General features: G+C 52.5%; 1 protein-coding gene across 1 annotated transcript; it reads left to right on the forward strand.

Moving 5' to 3' along the window:
- On the forward strand, nt 1-1,438 carry SFN (stratifin). The gene has a single exon (XM_025356793.1). The coding sequence runs from the start codon at nt 206-208 to the stop codon at nt 950-952; it is 747 nt and encodes a 248-aa protein (XP_025212578.1). The 5' UTR covers nt 1-205; the 3' UTR covers nt 953-1,438.
- The last annotated feature ends 10,451 nt before the right edge of the window (nt 1,439-11,889 follow it).

The raw sequence follows: 11,889 nt of genomic DNA on the forward strand, positions 1-11,889 counted from the left end.
CCTTTACTGCAGAGCCGGAAAGGGTGTGGGGAGGAGAGGAGAGGGAGGCAGGTCTTGGGCCCTGGTCCCGCCCCCTGCTCCTCCCCACCCTTCTCTGGGCCTGGCCACCCAGCCAAAAGGCAGGCCAAGAGCAGGAGAGGCACAGAGTCCGGCATTGGTCCCAGGCAGCAGTTAGCCCGCCGCCCGCCTGTGTGTCCCCAGAGCCATGGAGAGAGCCAGTCTGATCCAGAAGGCCAAGCTGGCAGAGCAGGCCGAACGTTATGAGGACATGGCAGCCTTCATGAAGGGCGCCGTGGAGAAAGGTGAGGAGCTCTCCTGCGAAGAGCGAAACCTGCTCTCAGTAGCCTACAAGAATGTGGTGGGCGGCCAGAGGGCTGCCTGGAGGGTCCTGTCCAGTATTGAGCAGAAAAGCAACGAGGAGGGCTCGGAGGAGAAGGGCCCCGAGGTGCGTGAGTACCGGGAGAAGGTGGAGACTGAGCTCCGGGGCGTGTGCGACACCGTGCTGGGCCTGCTGGACAGCCATCTCATCAAGGAGGCTGGGGACGCGGAGAGCAGGGTCTTCTACCTGAAGATGAAGGGCGACTACTACCGCTACTTGGCCGAGGTGGCCACTGGTGACGACAAGAAGCGCATCATCGACTCAGCCCGGTCAGCCTACCAGGAGGCCATGGACATCAGCAAGAAGGAGATGCCGCCCACCAATCCCATCCGCCTGGGCTTGGCCCTGAACTTTTCCGTCTTCCACTACGAGATCGCCAACAGCCCCGAGGAGGCCATCTCGCTGGCCAAGACCACTTTCGATGAGGCCATGGCTGATCTGCACACCCTCAGCGAGGACTCCTACAAAGACAGCACCCTCATCATGCAGCTGCTGCGAGACAACCTGACGCTGTGGACGGCCGACAACGCTGGGGAAGAGGGGGGCGAGGCTCCCCAGGAGCCCCAGAGCTGAGTGTTGCCCACCACCGCCCCGCCCTGCCCTGCCCCCTTCAGTCCCCCACCCTGCCGAGAGGACTAATATGGGGTGGGAGGCCCCACCCTTCTCCCCCAGGCGCTGTTCTTACTCCAAACGGCTCCGTGGAGAGGGACTGGCAGAGCTGAGGCCACCTGGGGCTGGGGATCCCACTCTTCTTGCAGCTGTTGAGCGCACCTAACCACTGGTCATGACCCCAGCCCTGCTCTCCGCACCGCTTCCTCCCGACCCCAGGACCAGGCTACTTCTCCCCTCCCTCTTGCCTCACTCCTGCCCCTGCTGCCTCTGGTCGTAGGAATTGAGGAATGTCCCGCCTTGTGGCTGAGAACTGGACAGTGGCAGGGGCTGGAGATGGGTGTGTGTGTGTGTGCGCGCGCGCGCGCCAGTGCAAGACCGACATTGAAGGAAAGCATGTCTGCTGGGTGTGACCATGTTTCCTCTCAATAAAGTTCCCCTGTGACACTCCTCCTGTCTCTCTCCAGTTCTTGGCGATGGGTTGGGAGTGGAACTGGAATCTGATTTAGAGATCCTGACTTTCGACCTCTGAGTTAGGGCCCTGACCTCCCTGGGTGGCTCAGTGACCTGCACGCAAGACTTTGAGTCCAGGTGAGGCCGGGGTCCGGCTGTCTCCATCAGGGCGGCCCCAGTCAAACTGGATGGGACCGGGAGGGTCAGGAGAACCCACAGGAGGCGCCGAGCCTCCTCTGCAGGGCCGAGGGGAGGTGAGTGGGAGCCGCAGCGCGGGAGGCTGACGAGCTCAGGTGGAGCGGGACAGGAAATAGTGAAGTCTCCGGCATGAGATCTAAGGACAGCGCTGCAGTAGTGAGCGGCACTGAGCACTCGATTTACAGGCGGGTCACAGTCTCATCAAGGGCTCAAATCTCAGCGGAGGGAAGTACGATTTGAGGCAGGGGTACGGTGCCGCCATAAAAGCCCAGATCTTAGGAGAGGGTCACGTCCCAAAGAGTTCGGAAATGGAGACAAAAGGAAACGGGCTGGGCCGGGCGCGGTGGCTCAAGCCTGTAATCCCAGCACTTTGGGAGGCCGAGACGGGCGGATCACGAGGTCAGGAGATCGAGACCATCCTGGCTAACATGGTGAAACCCCGTCTCTACTAAAAAATACAAAAAACTAGCCGGGCGCGGTGGCGGGCGCCTGTAGTCCCAGCTACTCGGAAGGCTGAGGCAGGAGAATGGCGTGAACCCGGGAGGCGGAGCTTGCAGTGAGCAGAGATCCGGCCACTGCACTCCAGCCTGGGCGGCAGAGCGAGACTCCGTCTCAAAAAAAAAAAAAAAAAAAAAGGAAACGGGCTGGTGGGGAGGAAGGACGAGCTGGGTGGGAATGGCCGCTGGGAGCGTTGCCTGCCGAGCCCGCCGCCTCCGCTCTCTGCAGCCAGCAACACGCCGGAACCTGCGGCCGCATTGCTCGGTCCCGCCTTCACAGCCAGGACTGGAGGCGGGGCCCGAGGCTCTACCACCCAATCACAGGAGGGAGCTGCCCCAGGGTACCACCCCGGGGGGCCCGACGAGCCAATGGGAAACTGAGCGGCAGACCGCGCGCGGCGAGTTTCCCGCCGCCTGCCAGGCCTGGCGGACGCCACGACTAGCTGACTGACTGAGCGGCGCCCCCGCCGCCTGCTGAGCGCCGAGGGGCGGCGCTTTCCCGGTTTCACTCAGACAAGTTGTCACCCGTCTGGCCCGAGAGCTGGGAACCCTCTAGAGCAGCGGGACGAGGCAGGATAGCAAAATGCAGTGCCCGCCCGTTGAGTCATCAGCTCACCCGGCTGGGCCTGGGCCGGGCTGGCGGCGGGGTCGGCTGGAAAAAGGCCGCCAAGATGCCCCCACCACACTCCGGAGTCCAGGCAGCCCTGGACCTGTCGCCGAGAGGCTTGGATTGTGTCCCTGGCTGGCTGGCTGCGCGACCTTGGAAAAGCCGTTATACATCCCTGGGCTTCAGTTTCCCTCTTGTATCATAAGGGACTTGGACTAAAGGCTAACACAAAAGTGAACATTTGCGGTTTTGGCCTGGCGCGGTGGCTCACGCCTGTAATCCCAGCACTTTGGGAGGCCGAGGTGGGCGGATCACGAGGTCAGGAGATCGAGACCATCCAGGCTAACACAGTGAAACCCCGTCTCTACTAAAAATACAAAAAATTAGCCGGGCGTGGTGGCGGGCGCCTGTAGTCCCAGCTACTCGGGAGGCTGAGACAGAAGAATGGCATGAGCCCAGGAGGCGAAGCTTGCAGTGAGCCGAGATCGTGCCTGCAGTCCAGCCTGGGCAACAGAGTGAGACTCTGTCCCCCCCCACCCCCCAAAGAAAGAAAGAGAAATTTGCGGTTTTGGACTCAGACGGCCTGGGTTTGACTCCCAGCCTACCTTGACCAAGGCTCTTAATCTTGCTTATCTTTGTGTCCTTATTTACAAACAGGGGAACTGAAAAGCAGTACCTTCCTTTTACAGTTGCTGTAAAGTAACCCACAGGAACAGGCTCAACTAATTTAGTTTTTTTCTTTTTCTTTTTCTTTTTTTTTTTTAGACAGAGTCTTGCTCTGTTGCCCAGGCTGGAGTGCAGTGGCACGATCTCGGCTCACTGCAAGCTCTGCCTCCTGGGCTCACGCCATTCTCCTGTCTCAGCCTCCCGAGTAGCTGGGACGACAGGCGCCCGCCACCACGCCCGGCTAATTTTTTGTATTTTTAGTAGAGACGGGGTTTCACCGTGTTAGTCAGATGGTCTTGAACTCCTGACCTCAGGTGATCCGCCTGTCTCGGCCTCCCAAAGTGCTGGGATTACAGGCGTGAGCCACCCCGCCCGGCCTTATTATTTCTTTTTTTAGACAGAGTCTCGCTCTGTTGCCCAGGCTAGAGTGCAGTGGTACAATCTTGGCTCACTGCAACCTCCGCCTTCAGGGTTCAAGCGATTCTCCTGTCTCAGCCTCCTTAGCAGCTGGGATTACAGGCATGCACCAGCATGCCCAGCTAATTTTTTGTATTTTTAGTAGAGATGGGGGTTTCACCATGTTGATGAGGCTGGTCTCGAACTCCTGACCTTGTGATCCACCCACCTCGGCCTCCCAAAATGCTGGGATTACAGGCATCAGCCACCACGCCTGGCCTATTTTTTATTTTTTTTATTTTTTATTTTTGAGACAGGGTCTGGCTCTGTCACCCCAGGCTGACAGTGGTGCGATCTCAGCTCACGGCAACCTCGAGCTTTTGGTCTCAAGCGATCCTCCCACCTCAGCCTCCTGGTAGGTGGGACTACAGGTGCCTGCCACTGCACCCAGCTAATTTTTTGTTTTATTTTTAGTAGAGACAAGGTTTCACCATGTTGGCCAGGCTGGTCTCAAACTCCTGGGCTCAAGCGATCCTCCTGCCTTGGCCCCAAAGTGCTAGGGTTACAGGCTTAGTGCCACCTCACCCAGCCTCAAATGTCAGCTATTAAGGAATCCTTCCAGCTTCAGTAAGTCTAGGATTTGGCCAGCATTTTTATGCCCAAAGCAGCATCATGAGGCAGGCCCAGTCCTGAGGAGCAGCCTTATTGCCAAAGCTGACCTGCATGCCTGCTGAGCCCCTGATAATGCTGCCCTCACATCAGGTGGTCACTCTTCCACCTGGCAAGATACAGCTGAGCCCAGGGTCCAAGCTGGGCTATACCTATGGGACTCAAAACTGAAGAGCTTTGTCAGAATTCCTGCTTCTACAGAGGAAGCTGGCAGGACCACTCTGATGGGCTTTGTCAGAATTCCTGCTTCTACAGGGGAAGCCGGCAGGACCACTCTGATGCCTTCTGGGTCCCCTGTTTTCTCCCTTCCTTTCCTAGAGGTGTGTCAGATTTCAAGGCTCCAAACCAGGGACTCTAGGCAGGGCAAATAACTCCACTCAGCTCTAGAGGTGACCTGATTTCTCTCACCAGACAGGTCTGGTGACTCTCTCTTAATGGGCAAGTCCTGGGAAAGGAACTTCTTTCTTTTCTCTCAGCCTCTGACTTTTGTCTGTTAGCGCTGGACCGCTCATAGTTGCCCCATATGGGGAGAAGTAAGCTGCCCTAAGGTAGTGTGTCGGTGTTGAAGTATTTTAAACCAGATGCTGTGCATTGGAATATCTCTAAATCAGATGCCTACTAGGGCTAAATGTGAGCTGGCTTAGGCACCAGCTTCTTTTATTTTCTTTATTTTCTTTTTTTCTCTCTCTCTCCTTCTTTTCTTTTCTTTTCTTTTTTTTTTTTTTTTTTTGAGACGGTGTCTCGCTCTGTCGCCCAGGCTGGAGTGCAGTGGCTGGATCTCGGCTCACTGCAAGCTCCGCCTCCCGGGTTTACGCCATTCTCCTGCCTCAGCCTCTCGAGTAGCTGGGACTACAGGTGCCCGCCACCTCGCCCGGCTAGTTTTTTGTATTTTTTTAGTAGAGATGGGGTTTCACCGTGTTAGCCAGGATGGTCTCAATCTCCTGACCTCGTGATCCGCCCGTCTCGGCCTCCCAAAGTGCTGGGATTACAGGCTTGAGCCACCGCGCCCAGCCCTTTTCTTTTCTCTCTTTTTTTTTTTTTTCACTTGGTCACCCAGGCTGAAGTGCAGTGCCACGATCTCGGCTCACTGCAGCCTTGACCTCCCAGGTTCAAGCTATCATCCCACCTCAGCCCCTCAAGTAGCTGGGACTACAGGTGTGCACCACCATGCTCAGCTAATTTTTGTAGAGACAGACTTTCACTATGTTGCCCAGGTGGGTCTTGAACTCCTCAGCTCAAGCAATCCACCCATCTCAGCCTCCCAAACTGCTGAGATTACAGGCGTGAGCCACCACGTCCAGGCTCTTTTCATTTTTAATGTTTCAATGCTTAATGTCCAGGCTCTTTTCATTTTTAATGTTTTTATGGGTACATAATAGTTGCACATATTGGGCACCAGGTTCTGACCACAAGGATCCTAAACCTTTTTGTCCATGACTTTTTTTTTTAATCTCTTGGTGAACATTTCTTGCCATCTTTTCCTGGCCTACATTTGATATTTGAACAATTTCAAGGCCAGGCACAGTGGCTCATGCCTGTAATCTCAGCAATTTGGAGGGCGAGGCAGACAGATCACTTGAGGCCTGAAGTTTGAGACCAGCCTAGCCAACATGGGGAAACCCCATCTCTACTAAAACTACAAAAATTAGCATGCGCCTATAGTCCGAGCTACTTGGGAGGCTGAGGCAGGAGAATCGCTTGAACATGGGAGGCAGAGGTTGCGAGCCAAGATTGTGCCACTGCCACTCCAGCCTGGGTGACAGAGTGAGACTCTCTCTCAAAAAAAAAAAAAAGGTGGGCACAGTGGTTCACACCTGTAATCCCAGCACTTTGGGAAGCCGAGGCAGGTGGATCACCTGAGGTCAGGAGTTTGAGACCAGCCTGGCCAACATGGTGAAACCCCGTCTCTACTAAAAATACAAAATTAGCTGGGCATGGTGGTGGGTGCCTGTAATCCCAGCTACTTGGGAGACTGAGGCAGGAGAATTGCTTGAACCCGGGAGGCGGAGGTTGTGGTGAGCGGAGATCACGCCACTGCACTCCAGCCTGGGCAACAGAGTAAGACTCTGACTACAAAAAAAAAAAAAAAAATTCAGACCCACTGCTAATGGGTACAGAGTTTCTTTTTCTTTTCTTTTCTTTTCTTTTTTTTTTTTTTTTTTTGAGAAGGAGTCTCACTCTGTTGCCAGGCTGGAGTGCAGTGGTACCATCTTGGCTCACCACAACCTCTGCCTCCTGGGTTCAAGAGATTCTCCTGCCTCAGCCTCCCAAGTAGCTGGGATTATAGGCACATGCCAACACGCCCGGCTAATTTTTGTATTTTTCAGTAAAGATAGGGTTTCAACATGTTGGCCAGGCTGGTCTCGATCTCTTGACCTTGTGATCCGCCCGCCTCATTCTCCCAAAGTGTTGGGATTACATGTGTGAGCCACCATGCCCAGCCCAGAGTTTCTTTTGGGGTAATGAAATGTTCTAGATTTAAATAGTTGCACAGCTTTGTGAATATACTAAAAACCACTGAATTTTACACTTTAAAAAGGTGAACTTTATGGTACATGAATTATATCTTAATTTAAAAATCTGTCCCAGAAGAAAAAGCAGGTAAGAATGCCAAGTTCCACTGGAAATTTCTTGGTGACCTCCCCTTCCCATTGTCCCCTCCACTTGATCATGTTCTTTTTAACCTTTTCCAAATTTCAAAGCCCATCTCTAGGTCACAACTAGGTTAGCCACTCCCTTTTTTTTTTTTTTTTTTTTTTTTTTTGTGACAGAGTATTGCTCTGTCACCTAGGCTGAAGTGCAGTGGCGCGATCTAGGCTCACTGCAAGCTCCGCCTCCTGAGCTCACACCATTCTCCTGCCTCAGCCTCCCGAGTAGCTGGGACTACAGGCGCCCGCCACCATGTCCAGCTAATTTTTTGTATTTTTAGTAGAGACGGGGTTTCACCATGTTAGCCAGGATGGTCTCGATATCCTGACCTTGTGATCCGCCCGCCGCAGCCTCCCAAAGTGCTGGGATTACAGGTGAGAGCCACCGCGCCCAGCCAGCCACTCCCTTTAACACATGTACAGAGCTTTGGATATGCTGTTTTACCAACACTTTCCATGTATGTAGGTACATGTGTTCAGTTCTGATTTCATATGTACTTAATCCTACCTCTGGGTTTGCAGCTATCCTGGATTTCTCATCTCCTCAGAGAGCTCCTGGATAATGGTACCTTTGTCCCATTATTCCTCCTTTCTTCCCACAGTGACTCCCGCAGGGTTCTGTATACTGGAAAGTGCTCAAAACTTGGATATATTTATTATTTTTATTTTTGAGACAGGGTCTCCCTCTGTTAACCAGGCTGGAGTGCAATGGCATGATCATAGCTCACTGCAGCCTTGAACTGTGCTCAAGCAATCCTCTGGCCTCAGGTTTCTGAGTAGCTAGGACTACAGATGTGTGCCATTGTGCCTGACTAATATTTTGTTTTGTTTTTTGAGACGGAGTTTTGCTCTTGTTGCCCAGGCTGGAGTGCAATGGCATGATCTTGGCTCATCACAGCCTTCACCTCCCAGGTTCAAGCAATTTTCCTGCCTCAGCCTCCCAGGTAGCTGGGATTACAGGCATGCACCACCATGCCTGGCTGATTTTGTACTTTTAGTAGAGATGGGGTATCTCCATATTGGTCAGGCTGGTCTCGAACTCCCGACCTCAGGTGATCTGCCTGCCTTGGCCTCCCAAAGTGCTGGGATTACAGGCGTGAGCCACCGCGCCCAGCCATGCCTGGCTAACTTTTAAAAAAAAAATTGGGGGCTGGGTGCGGTGACTCACGCCTGTAATCCCAGCACTTTAGGAGGCCGAGGTGGGTGGATCACGAGGTCAGGAGATCAAGACCACCCTGGCTAACACAGTGAAACCCCGTCTCTACTAAAAATACAAAAAATTAGCCTGGCATGGTGGTGGGTGCCTGTAGTCCCAGCTACTCTGGAGGCTGAGACAGGAGAATGGCTTGAACCCGGGAGGCGGAGCTTGCAGTGAGCTGAGATCACGACACTGCACTGCAGCCTGGGCGACAGAACGAGACTCTGTCTCAAAAAAAAAATACAAAAAATTAGCCGGGCGTGAAACCTGGGAGGCGGAGCTTGCAGTGAGTTGAGAACGCGGCCACTGCACTCCAGCCTGGGCGACAGAGCGAGACTCCGTCTAAAAAAAAAAAAATTTGTAGAGACAGGGTATTGCTATATTGTCCAAGTTGGTCTTGAACTCCTGGCCTCAGGTGATTCTCCAGCCTCAGCCTCCTAAAGTGTTGGGATTACAGGTGTGAGCCACTGCACCTGGCCAGAACTTGGGTTTAAAACTACCCTTCCGGCTGGGCACGGTGGCTCAAGCCTGTAATCCCAGCACTTTGGGAGGCCGAGACAGGCGGATCACAAGGTCAGGAGATTGAGACCATCCTGGCTAACACGGTGAAACCTCATCTCTACTAAAATACAAAAATTAGCCAGGCGTGACAGTATGTGCCTGTAGTCTCAGCTACTCGGGAGGCTGAGGCAGGAGAATGGCATAAACCCAGGAGGCGGAGCTTGCAGTGAGCTGAGATCTGGCCAATGCACTCCAGCCTGGGCGACAGAGCAAGACTCCGTCTCAAAAAAATAAAATGAAATAAAATAAAATAAAATAAAACTACCCTTCCAAATGCCTGGTAACCAGGATTAGTTCCAGACCATTATGGAAATGGAAATACAGCTAGTCCTGGGATGAGGAAGGGCTGTCCAGAGACTGGGGCTCACACAGATTCAAGGGATCTCAGCCTTATCTTTTCTATATTGCCAGATTATCCCCAAGAAAATGGAGGCCCAGGCCGGGTGCGGTGGCTCAAGCCTGTAATCCCAGCACTTTGGGAGGCCGAGACGGGCGGATCACGAGGTCAGGCGATCGAGACCATCCTGGCTAACACGATGAAACCCCGTCTCTACTAAAAGATACAAAAAACTAGCCGGGCGTGGTGGCGGGCGCCTGTAGTCCCAGCTACTCCGGAGGCTGAGGCAGGAGAATGGCGTGAACCCGGGAGGCGGAGCTTGCAGTGAGCCGAGATCGGGCCACTGCAATCCAGCCTGGGCCACAGAGCGAGACTCCGTCTCAAAAAAAAAAAAAAAAAAAAAGAAAATGGAGGCCCAGCGCTTGCAAATACCTTCTCCTCCAAAGAATTTGAATGGTATGGAGAAAATCTGCAACCTAAAATGACCTACTAAAGTTATCTACTCTTCCCTCTGTTATGCATAGTTACTTCAGAAGGTCAAATCCAAATGGCTCTGTAGAATCCACAGGAGTAGGTGATGGAGGCCAACACTGCCTTCTCAAAACCAGCCAGGCACCCCAGCAAGGCCAAGGCCACTGTGGCTCCTTCCAGAAAAAGCAAGGTACTCTTCCCTGCCTCCATCTCCCTCTCTCTCTCTCTCTCTGACAGACACACACACACACACACACACACACCCAGATGTCCAGAGGCTTGCATCAAGGCTTGCTTTTCTGACCAACAGTGTCCCATTTCTGCTTCTTCCTAGAGAACAGAGTACAGTAGCAGCCCCAGCAGGCATGACAAGTGTGTGCCAGGTAGTTTCATACCTTAATCCTCACAGTAATACATGTTATTACATTTGTTTTGCAAATAAAAAGACTGAAGCTCAGAGCAGCTAAATAACCTAATAACCAAGGTTGTACAACTACTCACGTGCTGAGGGGTGGAAACAGGGTCTGACTCCAAGCCCCATGATTTTCTTTTTTTTTTTTTTTATGAGACGGAGTCTGGCTCCGTTGCCCAGGCTGGAGTGCAGTGGCATGATCTCGGCTCACTGCAACCTCTGCCTCCTGGGTTCAAGCAATTCTCTTGCGTCACCCTCCCGAGTAGCTGGGACTACAGGCACATACCGTCATGCCTGGCTAATTTTTTGTATTTTAGTAGAGATGGATTTTCACCATGTTGCCCTGGCTGGTCTCGAACTCCTGAGCTCAAGCAACTTGCCTACCTTGGACTCCCAAAGTGCTAGGATTAGAGGCGTGAGCCACCACGCCCGGCCCAAGTCCCATTATTATTATTATTATTATTATTATTATTATTATCTTTTTTTTTTCAAATGGAGTCTTGCTCTGTCACCCAGGCTGGAGTTCAGTGGTGCCATCTCAGCTCACTGCAACCTCTGCCTCCTGGGTTTAAGTGATTCTCCTGTCTCAGCCTCCTGAGTAGCTGGGATTACAGGTGCACGATACCACACCCAGCTAATTTTTGTATTTTTTTTTTTTTTTTTTTTTTTTTGAGACGGAGTCTCGCTCTGTCGCCCAGGCTGGAGTGCAGTGGCCGGATCTCAGCTCACTGCAAGCTCCACCTCCCGGGTTCACGCCATTCTCCTGCCTCAGCCTCCCAAGTAGCTGGGACTACAGGCGCCCGCCACCTCGCCCAGCTAGTTTTTTGTACTTTTTAGTAGAGACGGGGTTTCACCGTATTAACCAGGATGGTCTCGATCTCCTGACCTCGTGATCCGCCCGTCTCGGCCTCCCAAAGTGCTGGGATTACAGGCTTGAGCCACCGCGCCCGGCCTGTATTTTTGTATTATTATTTTTTTGGTAGAGACAGGGTTTCACCACATTGGTCAGGCTGGTCTCGAACTCCTGACCTCAGGTGATCCACCTGCCTCAGCCTCCCAAAGTGCTGGAATTACAGGCATGAGTCACCGCACCCGGCCAGTCCCATGATTTTTAAACTACAATAGCTGTTTTCAAACTGTGTTCAGGTGGTTTCCCAGAAGCTGCCATGGGGCAGGAGCCAAGTGGTCAGTTTCCCGTTTCCATATACTTTGGCCAAAACAGTCACACATATGTCAGTTTTGTATGTTAGCAGTTCACCAGTTAAAAAATATCTACATTTGGCCAGGTGCCATGGCTCACACCTGTAATCCCAGCACTTTGGGAGGCCGAGGTGTGTGGGTCACCTGAAGTCAGGAGTTCGAGACCAGCATGGCCAACATGGTGAAACCCCATCTTTACTACAAAGTACAAAAAATGGCCGGGTGCAGTAGCTGACACCTGCAATCCCAGCTACTTAGGAGGCTGAGGCAGGAGAATAACTTGCATGCGGGAGGCAGAGGTTGCAGTGAGCCTAGATTGTGCTATTGCACTCCAGTCTGGGCAATGAGAGCAAAATTCCATCTAAAAAAAATATATATATATATACACAAAAAAAATAAGCTGAGTGTGGTGGTGGGCTCCTATAATCCCAGCTACTCGGGAGGCTGAGGCAGGAGAATCGCTTGAACCCAAGAGGCAGAGGTTGCAGTGAGCCTAGATTGTGCTATTGCACTCCAGTCTGGGCAATGAGAGCAAAATTCCATCTTAAAAAAAAAAAAAAAAAATATATATATATATATATATATATA

This window comes from Theropithecus gelada, chromosome 1 (genome assembly GCF_003255815.1).
Source record: "Theropithecus gelada isolate Dixy chromosome 1, Tgel_1.0, whole genome shotgun sequence".
Classification (NCBI taxonomy): Eukaryota; Metazoa; Chordata; class Mammalia; order Primates; family Cercopithecidae; genus Theropithecus; species Theropithecus gelada.